At 43.7% G+C, this 27,820-nt stretch overlaps 1 protein-coding gene across 3 annotated transcripts in view; it reads right to left on the bottom strand.

Moving 5' to 3' along the window:
• pard3ba (par-3 family cell polarity regulator beta a) overlaps window positions 1-27,820 on the bottom strand; it is a 189,249-nt gene that overhangs the window by 103,766 nt on the left and 57,663 nt on the right. Inside the window, exons 4-8 of one of the 3 annotated variants that reach the window (XM_014151297.3) lie at window positions 24,582-24,685; window positions 15,750-15,844; window positions 7,457-7,543; window positions 7,205-7,330; window positions 5,811-6,307 (exon numbers count right to left, since the gene is read on the bottom strand). In XM_014151297.3, the coding sequence (XP_014006772.3) occupies window positions 5,811-6,307; window positions 7,205-7,330; window positions 7,457-7,543; window positions 15,750-15,844; window positions 24,582-24,685 (909 nt within the window). Of the gene's footprint in view, window positions 1-5,810; window positions 6,308-7,204; window positions 7,331-7,456; window positions 7,544-15,749; window positions 15,845-15,983; window positions 16,322-24,581; window positions 24,686-27,820 lie in introns of those variants that run through there. The other 2 variants (XM_014151298.3, XM_014151299.3) reach the window with 2 other exon arrangements.

Genomic DNA, 27,820 nt, shown 5'->3' with positions numbered 1-27,820 from the left:
TCCATAGCATCAATGCCTTCCTCTTGCAGGAACTGCTGACACACACCAGGAACATGAGGTCTAGCATTGTCTTGCATTAGGAGGAACCCAGGGCCAACCGCACCAGCATATGGTCTCACAAGGGGTCTGAGGATCTCATCTCGGTACCTAATGGCAGTCAGGCTACCTCTGGCGAGCACATGGAGGGCTGTGCGGCCCCCCAAAGAAATGCCACCCCACACCATGACTGACCCACCACCAAACCGGTCATGCTGGAGGATGTTGCAGGCAGCAGAACGTTCTCCACGGCGTCTCCAGACTCTGTCACATGCTCAGTGTGAACCTGCTTTCATCTGTGAAGAGCACAGGGCGCCAGTGGCGAATTTGCCAATCTTGGTGTTCTCTGGCAAATGCCAAACGTCCTGCACGGTGTTGGGCTGTAAGCACAACCCCCACCTGTGGACGTCGGGCCCTCATACCACCCTCATGGAGTCTGTTTCTGACCGTTTGAGCAGACACATGCACATTTGTGGCCTGCTGGAGGTCATTTTGCAGGGCTCTGGCAGTGCTCCTCCTGCTCCTCCTTGCACAAAGGAGGAAGTAGCGGTCCTGCTGCTGGGTTGTCCACGTCTCCTGATGTACTGGCCTGTCTCCTGGTAGCGCCTCCATGCTCTGGACACTACGCTGACAGACACAGCAAACCTTCTTGCCACAGCTCGCATTGATGTGCCATCCTGGATGAGCTGCACTACCTGAGCCACTTGTGTGGGTTGTAGACTCCGTCTCATGCTACCACTAGAGTGAAAGCACCGCCAGCATTCAAAAGTGACCAAAACATCAGCCAGGAAGCATAGGAACTGAGAAGTGGTCTGTGGTCACCACCTGCTGAACCACTCCTTTATTGGGGGTGTCTTGCTTATTGCCTATAATTTACACCTGTTGTCTATTCCATTTGCACAACAGCATGTGAAATGTATTGTCAATCAGTGTTGCTTCCTAAGTGGACAGTTTGATTTCACAGAAGTGTGATTGACTTGGAGTTACATTGTGTTGTTTAAGTGTTCCCATTATTTATGTTGAGCAGTGTATATATACTATATACTCATTATGTATGGGTATTCGAACACAGATTAGGTCTTTCTTTGTAGCACTTGATCATATGACTGGACAATAATCAAGATAAGATCAAATTAGAGGCTGCAGGACTTGCTTTGTGGAGTCAAAAAAGCAGAGCCTTCCTTCAATATGGACAGACCTGTCCCCATCATCATGACCTCACATCATCCCATCACGTCGCAATAAGGTCACTTGGTGTGCCAATAAATGGAGGGCGACATCTCTCCACTCACCCTGCATTCTGTGTGGGGTTTAGTGGGTTCCTCCTGAGTAAATTGGTGATCAACTTCCACTGGTCTGCTGTGGAGCCCTCTCTGCTGGCACCCTATTCCCTTTAAAGTGCACATGGGCCCTGGTCAAAAGTAGTGCACTACAAAGAGAATAGGGTGCTATTCGAGACGTAACCTCAGCCACAAAGCCAGAGGGACAACTGTTTTCTTATGTGGATTAAGAGGAGGGCTGCCTTCAATTTCACATGTGAGCAGGCCTCACACTGCCTGATGGAGGAAGGTGAAGGGAGAGAAAGAAGGAGAGGGGAGGGAGGGAGAGAGAGCGAGGTATCCTGAGATATCATTCCCTCCCATGGCACCTCTCCCTGTGGACACAGTGTGTGTGTGTGTGTGTCCTAGCTCACATGTGTATCTATTTGTGTCTGCGCGTGCATGCCTGTGTGTGTATGTGCCTCCAAGCAATGAGTGAAAACTGCCACCATGGTGAGCAGTGGAGAAAAGCCAAAAAGGCGTACTAAAAGATAGTGAGCGATCAAATCTCATCTGGCACCTAAGCGTCTGCCCATCTTCCATTAATGCTTCTAAACCTCCTTGCAGTCACTCACGCTGGGAGAGAAGTCTTTAAAGGGGTAATCATTAGATGCTACATCCATTTTTGGACTTATAAATGACTGGTATGTACCCATTGATTCTTGAAGAACATAATTTATAAATGCCTCATGAGCTTAGTTCAAATGTCGGACCCCATCAGATCACAAAATATAAGCTTGTTTGCTCCCGAGTGGTACTGCAGTCTAAGGCACTGCATCTCAGTGCTAGAGGTCTCACTACAGACCCTGGTTCGAATCCAGGCTGTATCACAACCGGCCGTGATTGGGAGTCCCATAGGGCGGTGCACAATTGTCCCAGCATTGTCCGGGTTCGGCTGGGGTAGGCAGTCATTGTAAATAAGAATTTGTTCTTAACTGACTTGCCTAGTTAAATAAAAAAAGGTTAAAAAAATGTTTTATGTACTCAAATGTTTGTAAACAAAGTAAATGTACTAAAAAAATAATCACTATATAGCTTCAAAACATGGTTAAAACTACTTAAACTATCGATTTGAGAGTGGTTACATTTCTCCATCCCCATGCCTCAGCTTTTTACCGAAACAGGGGCAGGGATCAAATTGTTATTGTTTCTACAGCTGATTGCCACTTTAACCATGGAAGAGCACAACCACATAATCTCTAAATCTGGGTTTACACAGGCAGCCCAATTCTGATCTTTTGGCAAAATATCTGATATGACAAAATAAGAGATTTGGGCTGCCTGTGTAAACGCAGACTAAGAATTCAGTTTTCAATTAAAAACTCTGATATGTCCGTTGTTTTCCACGATGATTCAATTCATGATTTAAATTTCCTTTCACTGAATCAACTGGATTGGAAACTAAATTGACCCCAACACGGCAAGACCTTATACCTTTACAAAAGAACAAAAACCTGTTGAAGATCCGTTTTGATCGAAATGTTGTGAACCAATAAGGTGGTGGATCATCTTAGTGTGCTCTATAACACATACAGTGGGGGGAAAAAAGTATTTGATCCCCTGCTGATTTTGTAAATTTGCCCACAGACAAAGAAAGGATCAGTCTATAATTTTAATGGTAGGTTTATTTGAATAGTGAGAGACAGAATAACAACAAAAGTATCCAGAAAAACGCATGTCAAAAATGTTATAAATTGATTTGCATTTTAATGAGGGAAATAAGTATTTGACCCCCTCTCAATCTGAAAGATTTCTGGCTCCCAGGTGTCTTTTATACAGGTAACGAGCTGAGATTAGGAGCACAGTCTTAAAGGGAGTGCTCCTAACCGCAGCTTGTTACCTGTAAAAAAGACACCTGTCCACAGAAGCAATCAATCAGATTCCAACCTGTCCACCATGGCCAAGACCAAAGAGCTCTCCAAGGATGTCAGGGACAAGATCGTAGACCTACACAAGGCTGGAATGGGCTACAAGACTTTCGCCAAGCAGCTTAGTGAGAAGGTGACAACAGTTGGTGCGATTATTCGCAAATGGAAGAAACACAAAATAACTGTCAATATCCCTCAGCCTGGGGCTCCATGCAAGATCTCACCTCATGGAGTTGCAATGATCATGAGAACGGTGAGGAATCAGCCCAGAACTACACAGGAGGATCTGGTCAATGATCTTAAGGCAGCTGGGACCATAATCACCAAGAAAACAATTGGTAACACACTACGCCGTGAAGGACTGAAATCCTGCAGCGCCCTGCTCAAGAATACATATACATGCACATCTGAAGTTTGCCAATGAACATCTGAATGACTCAGAGGACAACTGGTGAAAGTGTTGTGGTCAGATGAGACCAAAATAGAGCTCTTTGACATTAACTCAACTCACCGTGTTTGGAGGAGGAGGAATGCTGCCTATGACCCCAAGAACACCATCTCCACCGTCAAACATGGAGGTGGAAACATTATGCTTTGGGGGTGTTTTTCCGCTAAGGGGACAGGACAAGTTCACCGCATCAAAGGGACGATGGCCGGGGCCATGTACCGTCAAATCTTGGGTGAGAACCTCCTTCCCTCAGCCAGGGCACTGAAAATGGGTCGTGGATGGGTATTCCAGCATGACAATGACCCAAAACACACAGCCAAGGCAACAAAGGAGTAGCTCAAGAAGAAGCACATTAAGGTCCTGGAGTGGCCTAGCCAGTCTCCAGACCTTAATCCCATAGAAAATCTGTGGAGGGAGCTGAAGGTTCGAGTTGCCAAACGTCAGCCTCGAAACCTTAATGACTTGGAGAAGATCTGCAAAGAGGAGTGGGACAAAATCCCTCCTGAGATGTGTGCAAACCTGGTGGCCAACTACAAGAAACGTCTGACCTCTGTGATTGCCAACAAGGGTTTTGCCACCAAGTACTAAGTCATGTTTTGCAGAGGGGCCAAATACTTATTTCCCTCATTAAAATGCAAATCATTTTATAACATTTTTGACATGCGTTTTTCTGGATTTTTTGTTGTTGTTATTCTGTCTCTCACTGTTCAAATAAACCTACTATTAAAATTATAGACTGATCATTTCATTGTAAGTGGGCAAACGTACAAAATTTGCAGGGGATCAAATACTTTTCCCCCCCACTGCAAGCTGTGTTTGAATACTCATACTAACAGCACTAACTATACTATTTGTGACGTGAATTGAGTATATGCTTAATATAGATATAGTTAGTATGCCAAAAGTTCCCAGATGACGTACTAAATTCGGCAAAATACGAAGTATACATGCAGTGGACACCATTTCTGTGCTTTTAGGGCCCATATATATATTTTTATTATTAGTATTTTTATTTAACTAGTCAGTTAAGAACATATTCTTATTAACAATGACAGCCTACCGGGGAACAGTGGGTTAACTGCCTTGTTCAGGGACAGAACAACATATTTTTACCTTGTCAGCTCGGGGATTCGATTCTGCAACCTTTCGGTTACTCGTCCAAAGCTCTAACCACTAGGCTACCTGCTGCCCCACAATGCAATTCTTCCGAAAATGGGCATGGCTTCATAACCTTTCAGATTTGAAGAAAATGGCTGTCCGACGAGAGCGGATACAAACTAATTATGACAAATGTTAAGAAAACGTAAAGTCATGCCTTTTCAAATAAGTTACGTTACACGTTATGTTGGATGACAATTGGTTAGCTATGCTATCCTTACAAACCGCATAGCATTACAGCAGTATGTACTGGTATGTTAGCTAGTTACCTAACGTTAGTTGGCTACTAATACATCAAACTAGCCAGGCAGTATATTAACTATCTGCTATCTAACTAACTAACCAACGTTTATTGACTTGATTATTCACGTCATTCTTGCTACGTGGTATAGTCGTGCGATTCAATGGCTATCTATTCCGATTTCAGAGCACTATTGCGCAGAATAATTGACGAAAGCGCAACACCCGTTGAATATGGCCGGTGTCAGTAAACGTCTGCAAAAAAAAGCGTCATTAAATTGTTGCCAGCAGCAGAGTTACAGTTAGCTTGGGTGCTTGACTGCCATTGAACGCTGGGATCAACCTTACTCCTTGACCAGAGCGTCCAGTGTGCGCTCTGAACTCTCCGAGAGCGAAACGCTCTGAATTTATGAACGGACAATCTGACAACGCTCTGGATTTACGAACGCCCAGAGCACACTCTGGCACTCCAACTCGAATTTACGAACACACCCGAAAACATAAAATGTTTAGCTAGTCATTTGTTAAGCTAACAAGCTATCAAGAGGTTGCATAGCAACAGCATCAACTTCCGGGTTGACAGATGAAGCTCTATTACACTCATCTGAAACGATATTGTTCATTTCCAGTATACTAAAATGAACTAATGGTATATACTCATTAAGTATGTAGTATACAGTATGTTAGTATGGGTATTTGAACACAGCTATAGTGTCCCCCTTTTCCATAGTGCCTCCATACCTTTGTTCAGGTCAATCTTCAGCTTCCGGCCTCCCTTCTGGTTAGTCAGGTTGGCCAGGTTAGGGAGCCCAGTGGGACTCTTTCCCCGGGGCAGAGGGCTCTCGCTGCCCCCCATCGCCGTAGGGGAGGCCCTATCCCGATCCCTGACCACCAGGGCTGGGGACACACTGAGGGGCATCTCCTCTGGGATGTGCCCAGTCTGGTGCTCCCCTAGCGGGGTGAGAGAAGCTGGCAGATCAGGGGTCTTGGAGCGTAGGATATGGAGGTCTGGACGTCTCGGCTCCAGTTTGGGATTGATCTGTTCTGGTTTCACTTCTGGTTTTGCGTCCATTTTTTGGTGGATCATGAGGGGGCTCTTGGCTTTGGGGATGTAGTCGTGACCGTCGGTGAAGAGCTGCCCGATGAGGCGTTTCTCGTAGCGCTGCTTGTTGGCCAGCGGCAGGATCTCCAGGCGCACCAGAGGGGAACACATGGCCTGACGGAAAAATTCCTGTGACCTGTGGGTGTGGGAGGAAGATACATCATCAATGTCCGTCTTCGGAGGACATGACTGAAGGTTGAGAATACTGTGATATCAGACTTGATTGTACGGTTTTCCACTGTGTATTTATGGAAATGAGTTGGAAGATCACACTGTCACTCTAGTAGTAGTTACTAGTACACCAAGCACAGAGCTTCCATCGGTATCAACACCAGTACAAACTCAAGCTTACTACCATCAAGAGTCAATTCGCTAGAGACAAGTAATCTATAGTAGTAGTCACTAGTAGTAACTGGTTATCCAGGACCAGGCCAGCCGTGTCAGACCTATTGTCAAGGTCCAAGGTCTAACAAGGTCCATCTCTTTTACTGGGCATTTCATTCAGGTACGGGATGAGACAATCCTCCTTGATACCCCACCAATTCTCTCTCTTTTTACTGTTTGTCTCTCCCTTATCTTTCTCATTCACTAGCCCTCACAGCTACTGTCCCACTCCTTTTGAAGTCTAATCAATGTTGTGATAGTACTAAATTAACCTCTTCCCGACAACAGTGAAGCGAGAGAATGAGTGTTTCTCGCTTTGGTTTTCTCTCTCACACCCTTTTGTTGCTGTGGAGATGTGGTGTGAGATAAATCCAGGAATAGGGAGGATTTGTAAGAGCAGGGATTAAGGGCTCCTAATAAAAGGGAAACTGAGTGACAGACCGGCCTCACAATGGTAGACGTGTGATAGTGTAGAGCAGGCTTGCATCCAAAATGATACAAGGTTGAGTCTCAAATGGGAACCTATTCCCTACATAGCGCACTACTTTTGACCAGGGACTTATGGGCCTGGTCAAAAGGAGTGCACTATAAAGGGAATACGGAGACATTTGAGACTCATCCTGCGATAGCGTAGAGCCGAGGTACGTACTGGGCAAATGTCTTGTCCATTAGCTCGGTGCCGTTAATCTGAACAATGCACTCATCCTCCCGGAATATGCCCTCTCTCTTGGAGCGACTGTTCGCTTCGATACCTTTAATGTGCAGGCCCAGGGTCCTGAGAATGGATGAGAAATACAGTTTGAACACACACACACAAACAGCCTTCAACGTATGGGGAGAGAATGTGTCAGAGTGAGTGAGTTACAGTGAGTGAGTGAAAGTAAATGTGTGTGTTCCTCACCGTCCACTCAGCGAGGAGCAGTAGGGGACGACGTGGATCCCCAGCGGCCCCTGTTCTCCAGAGAGTTCCACTGTCTCGGTCAGGGGGCTGCAGAGACAAAACACAAACTATCTCACTCACACACACAAAAATGTTAACAGGAACACAGAAACACACAAATAGGAACACACACACAGTAAAACATACACCCACATCACTTTTCTAGAGTACGTTCAGTCTTTACATTTACAAGCTTTTACATACACTTGTGACACACACACACACACACACACACACACACACACACACACACACACACACACACACACACACACACACACACAGGGGTTAAAGCAACAAACAAAAAATCTGATCGATGGTCTGGGGCCAAGTTAACCTCCCCTTTCATGTAAAAAAGTAAAGACCATGTTTCTAGGGAAAGAGGATCATTTTGTACATGTATTTACCTGCAAGTAAAACCAATTCTAATCCCCTTGTTTAGGGGGTCCGGTGACTTTTTACTCCCAAATTAATAAACATTTAATTATACTGACACATTCAAAAGTATAATTTCCACCTGCAGAAATTAGCCCAATAACATAGTGGTAAAAATAATTTACAAATTATTATGTTAAAATCTGTGCCATTAGCTTATTGCTAATGGCACATCTGATCATATAGACCATGGATAGGCTATATTATCAGATGTACCATTAGCCATAAGCATTATCACCTGTAGCCCAAATGATGCAGCATAGTAGCAGTAAATATAGGCCCAACGCATGGGGTTGGTCCATCTGCATTTACCCCATTGGACACAACATCCTGATCGTTATTATTGCTGCTTGTCAGAATACATGTCTCCTCCCCCATGGCTCTTACAACTTGAACGTGCCTTGTGAAGACTATTTCTCCCTCATCGAACACACAACAAGCCAACTGGGTAAATAGGTCAACTCATCTACTAGATGGCCGTCTGATTTGGTTTTAATAACATGACAAAAATAATAGCACTGGAAAGTTCAACCCTGAGTGATCAAGTTGAGTCTTAATTACTTTCCCAGCAGTTACAGTAAGCCACGCACCGCAGTTTTAGTTGAGTGCCGCGGTGGTGGTGGTGAACATTCTAGACTATTTCATTCCCTTCCTCTGAACATCAGTGTCAGCAACAATCATGCATGTCAGTTCAGTACACAAAGCGTAACAGAAAAAATTACTTTTGACAATATATTTATTACGCCATTTATTTTGTAGAACAGACATGCTTCTGTATTAAGCGGTCATCTCCAAACCAGCCTCCCCCCCCCCCTCCCCAAGAGATTTTTATTGCGGATCTACACGGATCTCAAAAACGACCTCCAGAATCCATATGATGGATATCCGCCACAGTGACTGAGAACTTTAACCCTTGGACACAGAGACAAATACACACAGTCACTCTCTCTCTCTCCCCTTCCCTCGCTCTCTGAGACAGACAGTGGTTGAGTGAACAAGGTCAAGGTGAATTAACTGCCATTTACATGGTCCAGCTGCGCTTATGCAAGCGTGTGAAACCTGCCCTGTCAGGTTGTGTAAGTACGGCGCTGGAGCGTGGTGGAGCGGAGAGGTGTGTGATGCTAGGTTCAGCTGCTTGCCTTTCGAACATGATTGGCTTCAGGCCACAGGGCAGGCTGTCCTTAGACCTAATGTGTGTCCCAAATGGCACCCTATATAGTGCACTACTTTTGACCAGAGCCCTATGACTTTGTTCAAAAGTAGTGTACTATAGACGGAATGTGGTATCATTAGGGACGCATTCCAAGGCTGTAAACACATACCCTCTTTATCGGGTACACACACACCAGGCTGCCATTAGACCCTAGTAGACAGAGGGGAAGGATTCCCACAGAGAACCTGCAAAGGTTTACCAACACACCACTAAGCAGGGGGATGGAGCTAATGACTAGATCTGGCTGGCCACAAATTTACACACGTACACACTCAAATGTGCATCAAAAGACCCTGTATGCCCAGTCGAGAACCGGGATAGTGCCTCTGGCAATTGAAGTAGGTAGGTTCAATGCCATTGATGAAGAAAAGCATCTATGTACAGTCTGCAATTTAGGGAAGAAGAATGAATGGGATAGAGAATGAACGGTACTTTTTATTTTACTGTACTTTATATGATGATTTAAGAGTAACTAGGATAAAATGCAACAACAGAAACCATAACAATTCTGGATTAGTGATTAAGACAAACTTGAATGGCTATTTAGAAAAATAAGTATTCCTGGGTGCAAATGTTATTTCCAAAGCTTAGAAGCCAAAGGTTTTTATGTTTTGAGTGTCAATTCTTTTTTGTTTCCCTAGGAATGCTTTCTGAACACTTCTACATTAATGTGGATGCTACCATGATTACGGATGATCCTGAACGAATCGTGAATAATGATGAGTGAGAAAGTTAGAGGCACAAAGACACCCCCAATAGACGCTAACCTCTCACCATTACCAGTACCAGGGGAGGTTAACCTCTCACCATTACCAGTACCAGGGGAGGTTAACCTCTCACCATTACCAGTACCAGGGGAGGTTAACCTCTCACCATTACCAGTACCAGGGGAGGTTAACCTCTCACCATGACCAGTACCAGGGGAGGTTAACCTCTCACCATGACCAGTACCAGGGGAGGTTAACCTCTCACCATTACCAGTACCAGGGGAGGTTAACCTCTCACCATGACCAGTACCAGGGGAGGTTAACCTCTCACCATGACCAGTACCAGGGGAGGTTAACCTCTCACCATTACCAGGGGAGGTTAACCTCTCACCATTACCAGTACCAGGGGAGGTTAACCTCTCACCATTACCAGTACCAGGGGAGGTTAACCTTTCTTTGCGGGTACGACCTTGGTTCCTCTGCAACTTTCTCACTCATCCTTATTCACAATGAATTCATGATCATCCGTAATCATGGTAGCATCCACATTAATGTAGAAGTGTTTAGAAACATTCTATTCTTATTTACAATAAAAGTGACTCCAAAATGACAATTTCAAATACCAAACTTATGACTACCTAATGCACATAGGTGAACTTGTCCAAATACTTAAATAGTTTGTTTAAAACGTTTACATGCTTTGCAAGAATAATGATTCCCCTAATAATCCTGTTTACATGGACACATCTGAAATCAGGCTACTGATGGGACTTAAATAAATGCAGAAAATCAACCACCAAACCAAATCAAAGTTTTACCACAGCGACCATGTTATTTTTGCGAAGCCTATTAGGAGTTTGGACATATAAAGTTTGTATGAGAAAACTACAGTTGAAGTCGGAAGTTTACATACACCTTGGCCAAATACATTTAAACTCAGTTTCACAAGTCCTGACATTTAATCCTAGTAAAAATTCCCTGTCTTAGGTCAGTTAGGATCACTACTTTATTTTAGGAATGTGAAATGTCAGAATAATAGTACAGAGAATTATTTATTTCAGCTTTTATTTATTTCATCACATTCCCAGTGGGTGAGAAGTTTACATACACTCAATTAGTATTTGGTAGCATTGCCTTTAAATTGTTTAACTTGGGTCAAACATTTCAGGTAGCCTTCCACAAGCTTCCCACAATAAGTTTGGCCCATTCCTCCTGACAGAGCTGGTGTAACTGAGTCAGGTTTGTAGGCCTTGTTGCTCGCACACACTTTTTCAGTTCTGCCCACACGTTTTCTATGGGATTGAGGTCAGGGCTTTGTGATGGCCACTCCAATACCTTGACTTCGTTGTCCTTAAGCCATTTTGCCACAACTTTGGAAGTATGCTTGGGGTCATTGTCCATTTGGAAGACCCATTTGCAACCAAGCTTTAACTTCCTGACTGATGTCTTGAGATGTTGCTTCAATTTATCCACCAAATTTTCCTAAATCATGATGCCATCTATTTTGTGAAGTGCACCAGTCCCTCCTGCAGCAAAGCACCCCCACAACATGATGCTGCCACCCCTGTGCTTCACGGTTGGGATGGTGTTCTTCGGCCTGCAAGCCTCCCCCTTTTTCCTCCAAACATAACGATGGTCATTATGGCCAAACAGTTCTATTTTTGTTTCATCAGACCAGTGGACATTTCTCCAAAAAGTACGATCTTTGTCTCCATGTGCAGTTGCAAACCGTAGTCTGGCTTTTTTATGGCGGTTTTGGAGCCGTGGCTTCTTCCTTGCTGAGCGGCCTTTCAGGTTATGTTGATATAGGACTCGTTTTACTGTGGCTATAGATACTTTTGTACCTGTTTCCTCCAGCATCTTCACAAGGTCCTTTGATGTTGTTCTGTGATTGAGTTGCACTTTTCGCACCAAAGTACGTTCATCTCTAGGAGACAGAGCGCGTCTCCTTCCTGAGTGGTATGATGGCTGCGTGGTCCCATGGTGTTTATACTTGCATACTATTGTTTGTACAAATGAACGTGGTACCTTCAGGCATTTGGAAATTGCTCCCAAGGATGAACCAAACTTGTGGAGGTCTACAATTTTTTTTCTGAGGTCTTGGCTGATTTCTTTTGATTTTCCCATGATGTCAAGCAAAGAGGCACTGAGTTTGAAGGTAGGCCTTGAAATACATCCACATGTACACCTCCAATTGACTCAAATTATGTCGTCAATTAGCCTATCAGAAGCTTCTAAAGCCATGACATAATTTTCTGGGATTTTCCAAGCTGTTTAAAGGCACAGTCAACTTAGTGTAAGTAAACTTCTGACCCACTGGAATTGTGATACAGTGAATTATAAGTGAAATAATTTGACTATAAACAATTGTTGGAAAAACTACTTGTGTCATGCCCAAAGTAGATGTCCTAACCGACTTGCCAAAACTATAGTTTGTTAACAAGAAATTTGTGGAGTGGTTGAAAAACGAGTTTTAATGACTCCAACCTAAGTGTATGTAAACTTCCGACTTCAACTGTATGTATTTATTTGAACTCTCGTCATTCGCATGTAAGAGCGAGGCTTGCGCTACCGTTGCTGGCACAGGTGCAGATCAAATACACAGTTGGAACGCTGATTAAGCTGTTGACATGTCCTAATCATTTGAAAGCTAGCTCAGAAAACAAGGTGTTTTAATCAGTGTATGCTTTCTTCGATTTTGACCTTTCAAGATTAGCAGAGTAAAGTGTTTAAATGACTACTGCCATAATCAGTTTAATATCAAATTATTAGTGTGCATGTAAACATACTCATTGTCTTATAGGCCCATGTGGGCTGGGCATCCTGAAGATGGATGCCACTATAATACAAATAAATCCAATCAAATCATGCATACGCAAACACAAATGTTCTCCCTCCCTCTCTCTCTCGCACACACACACACACACACACACACACACACACACACACACACACACACACACACACACACACACACACACACACACACACACACACACACACACACACACACACACACACACACACACACACACACACACACACACACACACACACCAGGGATGACCTACTGGCTGGCTGCCTGTCCTGCACTGTGCTCATTAGGGCAGTGTAATTAGTTGTGTGGCTCCGGGGGTCTGCTACGAACACAGGAGAACTGACTGTCACTCATACACACAGACAGGAGAGAAGGAGAACAGAAGCCTGATTACAGTGGTTATGCATCAAAGAAAAAGTAAGAGGGAGGGAGGGAGGAGCATTAGGCAAGTCAGCAAAAGAGGAATAAAATGATGAAAGGGAGGACAAGAGAAAATTAGACGCAAGCAAATCAACCTGAATGAGCAAGGTAATCAACTGTCTATCATATAAGCCTTGATCAACAACATAGGACCATGTGTTAGTGGTGAGCAAAAAGGACATGGTGCACACACAGAGGCACACACACACACACTAGAGAAACACAGATGCACACACTCGCCCTCTCCCTAGCATCCACTTCAGATCCATTTGCTGTTTCCTGAGGGCTACATTAATAGACAAACAAATGAGCTTGAAGGTAGGTCTGCCAAGGAGGAACAATGGAGGAAAGAAGGGTGTGTGTGTTTGTGTGTGCGCGTTAGTGACAGAGAGCAAAAGAGAGAGAGAAAGCATGCATGTGTGTGTGCGCGCGTGATTTGTAAGCAACTGTGCATTTAGACAACTAAATTAAAAGGTAGGTAGGTAGGTGAATATTTATAATTTTAAGGCACTGTACATGCACTAGTATGGATGCATGTTTGCATGCATTCAATTTAGGTAAGGCTGTGTGAGTGTGTGTTTGCCTGAATGTATAGTGGACATAATTGGATGTGTGAGTATGTGTGAATGTCATTTGATAGAGGTTGTGCACAGTACAATCCACTACTGTATGTATGCAGTGTGGTTGTGTGTGACCCTTGTGGAGGTTAAAAAGTACAGTGTGACAGAGACAGAGGAGTCCTCTCCTCAAATGATGCCAGCCATGCAGGTAATGAACCTGACCCATTCCACCCAGATACAACAGGTAGTCAATTCTAACATATCCCCAGTCTTCCCACAGTGACTGTTTTCTCTTCCGTCCTTTCTCAGAACAACAACCCTTCACTAGTCATTATACTGCACACACTAATGACTACCATAATGATCCTCATACATTAGTCATGTCCTTGAGCTCTACACACACACGCACACACAAACACATGGGCACACACACACTTGTGCAAAACTCCCACACACTGCGCAAATGCACACACGCACATGTGAAAACGCACACACATACAAACTGCGGTTTCCTCTGATCTCATCTACGAGACCTCTATCTCTATCAAAGGCCGTGCTCTCTCAGTATCGGGCTGTGTTGTCCTTGTTCATCTCTGGTTGAAAGCCCCAGCTCAGTGCTTTGGAGAGAAACTGGTGAAAGAGAGACTCAAACTCATCACTGTCATTTATTCTATTTCTCCCTCTTCCTTCCTTTCTCCTCTGTCCTTTTTGTTTATGGGGAAGTTCATAGATAAAGAGTACACCTGCATCCCTGGGTCAGGGTCACACACACACACACACACACACACACACACACACACACACACACACACACACACACACAACACACACACCTTCTCTGCAACAAATTTACATTCATAAAAACAAACGCTGGCACAAACAAGCTCATCAGAGGAAGCCAGAGCTTGTTAGCGCCAGGCTATAATACATGCATGCTACATTCCTCTCCCCTTTTAGCATCCCATGCATACACAAACAAACACATCCATTCCTCTGAGGTGGTGGAGGGAGGCAAAGAGGGAGAGAGAGAGGGAGGGGATGGAAAGAGCGAGAGGAGAAAGAGATGGAACACCCAATCTTTACTGACTAGTCGTAGATTAACTTTGGTCTGACGAATCTCCTTGCCAACAAACCTGCTTTCCATTTTTTTTTTGTCGCCATGTCAACAGCAAATTATTGGTGATAAACGAAGCCAATTGCTGGTGTTGAATGCATTTTCACTGCTAGTAAGCTAGGTGAGTTCTCTCCATTTACATTTTAGTCATTTAGCAAACGCTCTTATCCAGAGTGACTTACAGTGGTGAATGCATACATTTCATTTCATACTTTTTTTTTCCTTCTCTGTGCTGGCCCCCCGTTGGAATCGAACCCACAACCCTGGCGTTGCAAACACCATGCTCTACCAACTGAGCTACAGGGAAGGCTTTACAAAGTAAAGCTCTTTAAACTCTGTACGTATCGAATCCATTCTTAAATTGTAAGGAAAATACTGGAGCACACGGTCAATATATTGGTCATGGTTTGCTGAATATCAGTTTAGGTTGTGCATCCTGGCTCCTGGGACTGTGACAACTACAGGAAGTGGAGACACACACACAGTCAGTCACACACACCACAGGGTGTCACATTACCACTGATAGACTGGGATATTATGGTCCCTTGGGGCACTAGCCATGGGCGGCACTGACAGACAGCCGAGGTTGCCATGGAGAGAGACCCCCCCCCCCCCCCCCCCAGAAGCCAGGTCTCTACAAATTCAGCTTGCAGAGTGAGAAGTCTCTGATCGGCTACTGGGCAGGAGTCAAAGGTATGGTGTACTAAAAACTCTCTCGCACTGGCACTCTCGCACACACACACACACACACACACACACACACATGGCAGTTTAATCTAGTCACGGCAGGAGAACAAAGAACAGAGGCATTTGTAATCCCTCTCAATAGTCAGTCCAGCCCAGTCAAGCCCAGAGAGAGTGAGATGCACACACATAAGAGACACAAGTAGTTACAGATATGCAAACACATACACATGCTTATGATACAAGACAACAGCACACAAACAAACCTTGTAAACATATCAACCCACACACACACACCCCTACCTGAGTGTGACCCGGCTCATCTTGGCTGTAGTGGGGATGTCAAGCCTCAATCGGTCTTTGGGTTCTCTTCTGTTGGTCAGTGCATGGCTGGCATCCTGTGTATGCACACACACACACACACACAGTTAGCCAAGTCTACTGTCGGTATCTCAGTCACTCGCTCTCCACTAGTCCACTAACAGGGACACCAATCAATTAATAAATCAAACAAGATTTTCAGTTGATATCAATCACCTAGTCAAGGACCTTTAAGACAAGACAATGGCCAGAAGGACCTGGGTTCCAACCTCATCCGTGAGTGTCCCCCTCTCCTCCGTCAACTCTATCTGTTGTTCTTTCTGTTTTGCTCTCCTTCTGTATCTCTCAGGAGAGAGAGGCTATTTTTAAGTCGCGCATGCTAGCACCACAACAACAGCCCCGGGGTGAAATGTAAAGGAAAGAGGAAAAAAATAAATAACGGCGCAATCAGACTGTTGACGGAAGAAGAAAAGAAATTGAATGGGGAGAAAAAGGCCAATACAAAAGGAGGGTCCCAATTACGTCCTTCTGCCTTGTCACTTTCATTGTGTCACCCCCCTCCTCCATTGTCTCAACCCCCTCGTAATGACACATACAGGGGGGCCTCCCACTTACCTCACCCCTCCCCCGATCCCTACGCCCTTGGCCAGCCAGGACCCTCTGTCCAACCCCCGCTTCTCCTCCCCTAAACACACACATCTCCACGACGCACACGATGCTCCGTGCACAGATAGACAAATAGTGACCCAGTTATTAGGCCGCTAAGCGGTTATCCACAATGGGCCACATGTTACCATGTCTCCATTGTTATTGTGCATCGCACCTCTATTCCTCTATCTCATCCATTAAGAACTCTGCTATATTCACATGGCCCAGGGGAAAATGGACAGAGAAACAGAGAAAGAAGGGGACAGGGCGAGTGAGAGAGAAGGAGGGGGAGGGAGAGGACGACAGGCTAAGGTTGGGTTTAACCCTTTACACTCGTGGGAGTTGGTCTATATGGAAAGGGGTAAATTGAAATGTTTCTTACAGAAGAAATATGCATAAGCATGGTAGCAATTGAAAGGGGGCGTGTTGGAGAATATGGGAAAATTATTAGACCAAAGTTCAGGACACAACAGTTCACCTGACAAGACTGAAACCAAACATTACACTGTTGATTTTATGTGCATTTTACATTGTGTACTTTTGATTAAAAAAAGATTGAAAATACTCTGGATACATTCAGTAACATTATAAGAATATTGTTGTAAGATTTGGGGTAGGTGCAACATAAGACAACACATTTTGAAGGGTTTGAGAGAGAAGACTAACTGTGGTGTCTCCAAGTGCGCGCCCCCCCCCCACACACACACACACCTCCAAAGTGTGCACAGGTCCTAAGTTATTTCAATGCACTTTTATGCCTCAAAGAACAGTCAACAATACATATTATTTTAGCTCTCCTAGCTGTGCCGTTGAGGAACTAGAGCAAGTACACTTGTAGTTGTTTTGTTTGGAACAGAAATCCAGCATCACCGCCATAACACAATTACTGTTGTTGTTTACACAATTCAAAAACCAGCCATTTTAAATCGCTATCTGGGTCAGGTGGGCATCATTTCAAAGCTTGTTCTATTGCCAACATGACTAGCTAAGTTAAAAAACGACTATCTTACAGTGTTAGGGTTTCACAAGGCAATTCAGAGAAACAGATTGTTATGTGAGTGCATTCAAGTGAGTGTTCCACAGCAAAAAAAATTAACAATAGACTAACATAGGCTCATTCTGTTCAGAACAACCCAGGGTATGGCGGCATGTCATCTTGTAACTGTACATTAAACATTGTGATCATAAACGTTGACGCATGAGTTTTATGAAACGGAAATGGAAAGTGCACATTTGGACTTTTTGGCTTGCATGTATGACATCGAAGCGGTATTTTTTATAATTCTCAAGGTCTCATCTTTCTAAATACATCGAGTTCTCTTCAATTACAGCATTTCCCTCACTCAGACAACAAAACATTAGCAAAAGTTGCCCAATTAGCAGGAAGGATGTGGACAACTTCTTGTTGCTGTGGTACTCAAATTCAGAACCATTGACCAAAATATCCAACTGCGTTATTAATTATCTCCCATGATTAGTATCTAATACATTCTAATGAAAACGCACTGAGGCTTGAATTTAATAAAGTAAATAATATAATAGTATGCTGCTGTGTTTTTTTTATTTTGGTGTGACTGTTTTTTCCTCAGGAGGCATTAAGTATTCTGGGGTCAAATACATGCCAACGTACATGACAAATGAGGTGTGTGTGTGTGGTTGTTGTCATACGCATGAGAAATGAGGTGTGAGTGTGTTTTCTCTGGGAATGCTACACGTCAGATGTGGTGAGAAATGGTCTGTCTGGGGCAGGGTGTACTTTCCTGTGACCCTTGACCCCCGTCATATCCATCACAGAATTGCCCCTCACTCACAGCTGAAGCATTACCCCTCTTGGGAAGGGGTCAGGACACACACACACAAAACTGATGTGAGCTCCTCTGTACAGTTCTCACTCAACATTACAAGGTATGAGCAGTAAAACCAAACCAAAACCGACGCCATTTAAATCTTTCACTACATTCACGCTCTTCGCTCCCCTTCTTTACATGCAGGGTAAAGAAATGTCAGTTTTAGTGTTTGGAGGTGAACTATGGCCTACGTCCCAATACAGTACCTATAGAAAGTCTACACCCCCTGGAACTTTTTTCACATTTTGCTGCCTTAAAATGTAATCTAAAAAGGGATTCAATTACATTGTTTTCCTACAGATCTACACAGCTTACTCCACAGAGGCGTCACTGCAGTACCTGGTTCGAATCCAGACTGCATCACATCCGGCTGTGAATGGGTGTCCAATAGGGCAGGGCACAATTGGCCCAGCGTCGTCCGGGTAGGCCATCATTGTAAATAAGAATTTGTTCTTAACCGACTTGCCTAGTTAAATAAAAGGTAAAAATATAAATAAAATACATCTGTGTAATTGTCTCGCTGAAAAATAAAACTAACCCAGGGTTAGGTTTTCCTCAAATGTTTGACCTAAGCTTTGCTCCTTTTATATTTATATTGATCCTGACAAACTTCCCAGTCCCTGCCGATGACAAGCATACTGATAACATGATGCTGCATGTTGTGTTGTATTGGATTTGACCCAACCCTGTAGTTATTAATTTAGGTCAAAAAGTTAATTTATTTTCCGTGTTGTCGTGCAGATTTACCTAACAGCCTTGTTGCAAACAGAATGGATTATTTGGAGTGGATTTTTTTACTTTTTTTTTTAACTTTGTCATACAGGCCAGTAAAATGGAATTAATGCAATGTTGTTGATCCCTTTGTGGTTTCAAGTATTGTGGTGGCGGCATCATGTTATGTGTATAATTGTCACCGGCAGGGACTGGGGAGTTTGTTAAGATCAAAATAAATACGAAAGGATCAAAGACCAGATAAAAAGTTCAAAAAAATATTTACAATTATACACATTTTTATATGCAAAAGACACACCAGAATGACCTTCCAAGAGGTGCTGAGTGTTCCTGAGTGGTCTAGTCCCAGTCCTGACTTAAATCTGCTTAAAAATCAGAGACAAGGTTTGAATATTGCTGTCCATTAATGATTCCCAACCAAATTGAATAAACTTGAGCAATTTTGACAAAAACAATGGATATATGTTTGTAGAATCTTTTTCCAAATGATTCCCAGCTGAAATGGCTGCCAAAGGTGCTTTCGACCTTCGTAATAACTTGGGAGGGTTCTACAGCTGCACCATCGAGAGCATCCTGACCGGTTGCATCACCACCTGGTATGGCAACTGCTCGCCATCTAACCGTAAGGCGCTACAGAGGGAAGTGCGAACGGCCCAGTACATCACTGGGGCCAAGCTTCCTTCCATCCAGGACCTATATACTAGGCGGTGTCAGAGGAAAGCCCAGAAAATTGTCAGAGACTCCAGTCAACCAAGTTATAGACTGTTTTCTCCGCTACCGCACGGCAAGCTGTGCCGGAGCATCAAGTCTAGGACCAAAAGGCTCCTCAACAGCTTCTACCCCCAAGCCATTAGACTGCTGAACAATTCATAAAAATCGCACACTCCGCACACTTTGATACCGCACTCTGTGCGTCGTCCCAGAACATCACCGTAGCAGAAACATCTACTGTATTACGGGCCGAACTGGGATGTTTATCGCTGCACTGACCTTAATTACACAATCTTACTTTCACCATCCCCTCTTCAGAAAGAGAGGAGGGAGGGAGGGGAAGAGAAGGGGAGAAACTCAATTGCATACTTCTCGTGTTCTCACCTCCTTCTCAAAACCCATTGGAGGAAAAGGTCAGATGGGAGGGTCCTCTGGCTTTCGCATCCAATGAGTTTTGAGAAGGAGATGAGGAGAGATGACGCGAGGAGTATGCAATAGAGATCTTCCCAAGGAAAGAGAGTGAAGGAGAAAACGTGTGGGAGGGAAGGAAGGAGAGCTGGATCAAAAGGAGGGAAGGAAAGGATGCAGTAGAGGAGTATGGATGAGATGGTAGTGCATCGATCCTTGGGGGGGGAAAAAAAGAGTCCGTCCCAAATGGCACCCTATTCCCTATATAGCGCACTACTTTTGTCAAGGTCCCCCATAGGGCTCTGGTCAAAAGTAGTGCACCATAGGAAATATGGTGCCATTTGGACTGTAGCCTCAATCTGGTTTAGGGGCGTGACAGTAAGGGAGGTAGGGTTGCCACCAGATACAAGCTATTCAAACTGGTAAGGACGACAGCCGTGGTGTAGCCTATGGGCGATACGGATATCACTTTTATTGATATCCACATACTGTACCACATTGGTGTGAATCACACTGCTGCCCTCTATTAGCTATTTGCGCTTCACAGATTGTGATTGCTGTGGATGGCTGTTCACAAATGTGTATCTGTATTTTAACCTAATAATGGTTGAATTTAAAAGTTTAAGCTGCTTATCAATCATTGTTTTTACGACCAGTGGACAGCCAGTGAAAAATGTGCTTTTGCAACAGATGCATGGTGCGGATCCCAGCTGATGGAATACATGTATGAGGGAGTTCCTCCCTTCTAAACTATCAAGTTGGTTGTTGATCATTGCTAGACAACCATTTAAGCCTTGCCAAAGAATTCCATGCCAATTTAAGTCAAAACTGTAACTGGGCCGCTTAGGAACATTTAATATATGATTGGTAAGCAACTTAAGGGTACATTTGGCCATGTGTTTTAGGTTGTCCTTCTGAAAGGTGATTTTGTCTCCCAGTGTCTGTTGGAAAGTAGACTGAACCAGGTTTTCCTCTAGGATTGTGCCTGTGCTTAGCTCGATTCCCTAGATTTTTTTTTGGTAAAAGAAACGTCCTTGCTGACGACAAGCATACTCATAACATGATGCAGCCATTCATTTATTTGCCACATTTTACTTTAGTGCCATATTGCAAACAGGATGCATGTTTTGGAATATTTGTATTTTGTACAGGCTTCCATCTTTTCACTCTATCATTTAGGTTAGTATTGTGGAGTAACTCCTATCACAGCCATTAAACTCTGTTTTAAAGTCACCATTGGCATGCGTAACGGTGAAATCCCTGAGTGGTTTCCTTCCTCTCCGTCAACTGAGTTAGGAAGGTCACCTGTATCCTTTGGTGTATTGATACACCATCCAAAGCATAATTAATAACTTCACCATGTTCAAAGGGATATTGAATGTCTACTTTATTTTACCCATCTACCAATAGCTAGGTGCCCTTCTTTGTGAGGCATTGGAAAACCTCCCTGGTCTTTGTGGTTGAATCTGTGTTTGAAATTCACTGCTCGACAGAGGGACCTTACAGATAATTCTGTGTGTGGGGTACAGAGATAGGGTAGTCAAATCAAAAATCATGTTAAACACTATTATTGCACATAGTGAGTCCATGCAACTCACTATGTGACTTGTTGAGCAAATATGTACTTCTGCATTTATTCAGGCTTGCCATAACAAAGGGGTTGGATACTTATTTGTATTAATTAGTAAAGATTTCTAAAACATAATTCCACGTTTACATGATGATATATTGTGTGTAGACCAGTGACACAAAATCTCAATTTAATCCATTTTAAATTCAGGCTGTAACAAAGCATGTGGAAAAAGTCAAGGGCTGTGAATACTTTCTCAAGGCACTGTAAGTCCTTCGTTTTGGGGTTATTGAAGCTCAAGGGGTATTAAATGAATTGTAATGACTGCAATTCTGATAGACTTTGGTTTTTAATGTAAAGATATAGTCTAATCATATTATTATCTGTAGTTAAAAGTGATGGGTTAGAAGAAGCCTACATAACCAACCCATAACGTAAGATGCAACATTAATTTATGGCCAGTTTTCTAACTAACATTGATTTACCTTGCAATAGATGTTGTTCGATTGGTAATATTCATTTTTGTCTTCTTCGTATGCCTCCTAAGGGGAAAAGTAATCTACAAGTAACTGAAAATAGTCAGATCCCGTTTCTGAGATTGGGTAATCCAGAAGTTACAGTACTGATTACATTTTTGGATGGGTAACTAGTAACTGTAACTGATTACATTTAGAAAGTACCCTACCCAACCCTGCACACATGGGCCAAAACACTCTGGCCCCACTCAACCTGTCTCTCCAAAACCACCCCTGAAAAGAAAAGAGAGTGGAGGGCTTCCTTAATGGTTCCCTATTTTCAAAAGGAGAGAGTTCTTCAAACGCTGAACCCTTTCAAACTCCTGCCTCTGGGTCTGTATTCGGGGGGGGGGGGGGGGGGGGGGGGGCAGTCCCTCTCTCCCATCCATCAGAACGAGAGAGTGACTCAAATATGCAAAAGCCCCATCCCATCATGCAGGAGCCAGCAGAAGGACAGGCAGAAGGACAGACAAATGTGATTTGATTTTGAGAAGGGGCGGCATCCCTTTTTCTCTCTCTCTATCCATGATTGTGTCCCAATTATCTCTTCTTCATCCCAAAGTGTTCTCCTGTTCACATCCCTTCGCTGATTTGAAAGGAAATGACTGGTATAAGAAAGCCCATGCCTCCACTAGTCCAATGCTGTTATTGCTATTGGTACGCAACATATAGGTTTACAGGACAGAGGCCAGTTACACACGTACCTTCATTTACACCAATGTTAAATGTGAAAACAAGAACATTGGGAAGCACTGTCTCAGAGGAAAATGGGCAGAAATAAATAAAATCACACAAGCCACGATCGCACAGAGACATATTTTATGAGTGTGCTGTGAGACCCAGGACAAAAATAACTCTGTGGTTGGGAGGGGGGCTTGGCGGTGAGGTCTCACAGAGGGCCGCAGGTGCTGCTAGCCTTGAGGATTAAAAACAACCTCAGGGAGAGGAAATGACTGACCACAGGGCTGCTCGGAGGAAAGGAGGGAGGGAGAAAAGGATGGGCAGAATGAGCTAGAGGGCGCAAGGAGGAGGGAGAGGGTGTGCTAGAGAAGGAGAGACAAAAAGGAGGGAGGGAGAAGGGGGGGGCATGGAGGAGTTACAGGTAGCAATAGCCTGCAGACTAGGAAGAGAGGATAGGAATACAATAGGTGATACAGGGAGCGTTCCCAAACAGGGGAAGAGAGGGTTACGGGTAAAGACAATGGAGAGACACAGACGTGTCAAGCCAGACAGATCATACTTCCATGCCCCTGTCACGGACTGTTTGGGAGGCTGAGGGATCATTGTGTGTGTGTGCGTGTGTATACACGCTTGGCAGAGCCTCTTATAAGGAGTGACTGTAGGAGTCTGCTTTCTGAAGAGGGGACAGGTGTGAGGTAAAGATAGAGGTATAGGGGTAAGAGTACAACTGCATGTCCTCCAACACAGGGACAGGGCAACATAGTGATTTGTCAGGGTGACAAGTAAGTAAGTTGTCAAGTTGTCGGGTGGTGGAAACATAGTCAAGTCTCAAACAGAGAGAATACATAAATTAACCTCTAGACCAGGGGTGTTCAAATCCACTGTGGCAGGAAGATAAAGAAATCTACCAGCCACTCACAATTGTTTTACCAGACAAAATATTGTTTTCGGTATAATTACACCAAAAAAATAACACAAAAAACAGATGGTATATTGCTCAATTTAATGTAATATTCTTGTAACCAAAATATCACAGAGGGAAAAATGTTCAGCTGCCCCTTAAGGTTACCTTGGTAAGAGGGCCACTCAAGTCATCACTTGTGCCTGTGAGAATCTCACTAGTAGAGGCTGACAGTGGAAACAAAATCAAACATTGAAAAACAACCATGTGAACAAAACAAAGTAAATTGCCAAGAAACGCGAGGACAAAGTCTCACTTTAGTAGACTTTAGAGTAAATTAGACCAATTTTTATGCCTGTGCGCATTGCTTCTAAAAACAACGTTCAGCACTTCAGTCACAGGCAGTATTGCTGCGCGAGGTGGGATAGCTATAACGGTAGGAGTCAGATTTCCTTGTGCATTACTAGATATTAAACAAAACGGTAGAAATTAATTCGGAAATGACATTTTAGGCCCTGCAGGAGGTCCAAATTACTGCTGGTTTCGGTTGTACCTGAATTAATTGCACCCACCTGGTTTCCCAGGTCTAAAATCAGTCCCCAACCTGATTAGCAGGGAATCATTTTTTTTAAAGCAGTGGGACTGTCTTTGAGGTACAGATTTGAATGTGAGGGATCTAGACTCCAACCACATCTCTGGACACAAACAGACTCATGGACTTTTTTTGTTTTACATTTTCTAGGCTTGCTGTATTTTACTCAGCTGAGCACAGTTTGTACTTTAAGACAAAATCTTTCTCACCGTTTCAGCTGGTCTGGCATTGAGGTCATCAGGGGGAGGTGTCACAATTTCCAGTGGCGGGGCCAGGGCAGAGTCACTGCTGCTCCTCACCAGTAGAGGGGTGTCTGGAAAAGACAGACAGAGAGGAGGTGAATGTTTTCCATCAATGCAAATGTGAGCCTCATGCAGTAATACACTGATTGTGTTTGTGTAAACTGATCTACGCCTGGTATTAAGTTAGGCACTGTTTTCCAATTGAAGCTCCAACACAAATCCCCTGTAAATCTGCGCAAGATTTCAAATCGTCAAGATACCTGATGACGGTTTGAAATCGTAACATGAGTTTTTAAAAGAGTCTTACAGGAGCATTCGTGGTGCCTTAGTAGCTTTTTGACGAGAGGATGAAATAAGTATCGGAGGGACAGAGGGCAGGAGGGAGGGAGAGAAAAAGCGAGTGAGCGGGGAGACACTTTGCGCCCCCCACCCCTCCTTAAATGGAAAGTCCATCTGACCAGCTGCTGCTGCCCCACCCATGCCTTGCAACCTAGCCCACTCCCCCTTACGCAATCAAGACAATTACACCACATGAAACGGCTTGGGGTACCAGAGAGGTACACTGAACTACAGGGGAGGAAAACGTTTTCACTCCATTTTTAAAAGCGGCATCAGAGCTCAAATAGGCCTGTACAGGTAAACTCCCAAATGGCACCATATTCCCTAACAGGGTGAGCCCTGGTCATAAGTAGTGCCCTACATAGGGACTAGGGTGCCATTCGGGACATATCATGTAAAACCACATCTAAGAGCTGTAGGGGCAGCTGAGCTTTTTATACGACTGTAACCTAAAGAGAGTTGGTTAGAAAAAAGTTCATAGGCCAGTCCCCCTTAGCTCCTTAGACCTTGCGTCGACGTTTGGACCATGATGGAAACTCCGTCCCGATGGTAGCGGCGGTACGTAAGGCCTAACGGTTGATTCCTCTGCAGAGGATGTCTGACCAGGACAACTGCTCCTTGCTCTAGTGGTGACCCACCCAGGCTGCTGACCACGTCAGCCAAGCAAGTCACCCTCAACCATACTGGCTGTCTGACTGAGGGCAGACAACCTCAGACCAGACCTACCAGGAGGTGCTCTCTACTAGAGTAAACACACACACACACACAAAGTAAAGGAATCCAGAAATACATCCCCCTCAACGACCACTTTCCAAACCCCTACAGTGCCATGCTCCTATAATAGGCCTACCATCTGGAAGCCCGTTTTTCCAAGGATGTACATAGAAACAGACACCTTAGAATAGTGTCCCCAATGTTTAACCCAACACTGCTGCTGTTATGGGATGATGTATTGTCTGTCTGTGGTAAAGCTCTGTGTTTAATCCTCTCTATGTCACTTGGATCTGTGTCCCATTTGTCTCACTGTCACAGCCTGTCTGTTACTCTGTGCATGTGTCTGTCTTTATCGCTCTCAATTACTCTAGGTTCTCTGACTGATGCTTAAATTAACTAAACATTATTATTATTATTCTTTTTATTATTATACTTTAGAATGTCTAAAAGTGGCTCATGACATCTAGGCGCAGAGACCAGGCAACAACTCTTGGTACACCCCAAACCCAGATCTTTCCCATTTGTACACATAGGGTAGATTTAAAAAGGGTTCTGTATATAGAAGCAGTAGCCTAGTAAAACCTTAATGGACAGCTGTACAACCAATATTGGCCCAGTCTCTCTTACTGGTGGACCTACCCGCATGACATCTCAATATGATTTAAACACAATCTAAAACACATATGCATGAACACTTTACGTTCACACATACACATACGTAAGAGCACAGATACACACAGCTGGATATTTTTTATTATTATTTAATTTAACCAGGCAAGTCAGTTAAGAACAAATTCTTATTTATAATGACAGCCGACCCTGGCCAAGCGCTAACCCGGACAACACTGGGCCAATTGTGTGCCGCCCTATGGGACTCCCAATCACGGCCGGTTGCAATACAGCCTGGAATCGAACCAGGGTCTGTAGTGACACCTCTAGCACGGAGATGCAGTGCCTTAGAAAAGTACACAACACAGAACAGAACATCCAGGTTAAGGTTCAGAGGCCCAAGCTCGCGAACAAGAATGTTCCAAGTTCAGACTGAAGGGGGAATCAGATCGCTAGGAGTCTTACTTTTGAATTATATTTTCATTTGTTGCACTACTAGTACTGCCTGTTGATGTTAAGGTGCTAGCTATAATAGCTGGATGATATTAACATATTCGATTTTTATTTTATAAACAATTATTTTATTTCATCTGGGTGCTTACATCACCTACTAACACCCTGGTACTACCCGTAGCTCCCGTTCTCCTCAGTCCGTGAAAACACAAAGAGAAATGTATGTGTCGCTGATTACTCTTGTGTAGAAGTCCATAATGTTAAATTAAGCACACAAATACATGAAGATGTGAGACAGGATATGTGTTTTACTTTTCTTCATGCTCCTCTATAAAACAACTTGTCAGATCGTGCATTGAAGAATGATGTATTCCTGTCCTGGCTTTTCATAATACAATTGCAGGTATGGTTATATTGTCTAAAAATTACTATTATACAGTCTTTGTATTGAAGTTTGCTCATTATTTTATTCTAAACATTATTGCTTTATCTATAAATGTGATTGTGTGGGTCCGTGAAAACAGAAAGAACAACTTGTCAGATAGTTTAGGAATACATCAGTATTCAATGCACCAACTTTTCATAATACCATTGCAGATCTACATAAAATCCCAAAAAGACAGCCATGGTGTCGCTCTTCATTTCTTGGTTCTTCTGTGGTACATATAAAGACCGGCACAATGAGGCCAATGGTGATTTTAAAACAGTTAGAGTTAAATGGTTGTGAGAGGAGATAACGGAGGATGGATCAACAACATTTAGGTTAATATTATGGAGTAACTTCAATGACAGAGTGAAAAGAAGGAAGCCTGTTCAGAATACAAATATTCCAAACCATGCATCCTGTTTGTAACAAGTCACTTAAGTAATACTGGAAAAATGGTTGTTTGTGGCAAATCCAACACAACACATCACCGAGTACCACTCTTCATATTTTCAAGCATGTGGTGGCTGCATCATGTTATGGGTATGCTTTTCATCGGCAAGGACTAGAGGTTTTTGGGGGGATAAAAAGAAATGGAATACATCTTCCAACAGATACTGGGAGATTAATTCTAATTTCAGCAGGACATTAACCTAATACACAAGGC

Source organism: Salmo salar, chromosome 17 (genome assembly GCF_965601325.2).
Source record: "Salmo salar chromosome 17, fSalSal1, whole genome shotgun sequence".
Classification (NCBI taxonomy): Eukaryota; Metazoa; Chordata; class Actinopteri; order Salmoniformes; family Salmonidae; genus Salmo; species Salmo salar.
Note: the sequence above shows the minus strand (reverse complement) of the source record. Positions and strands in the feature narration are given on the sequence as shown.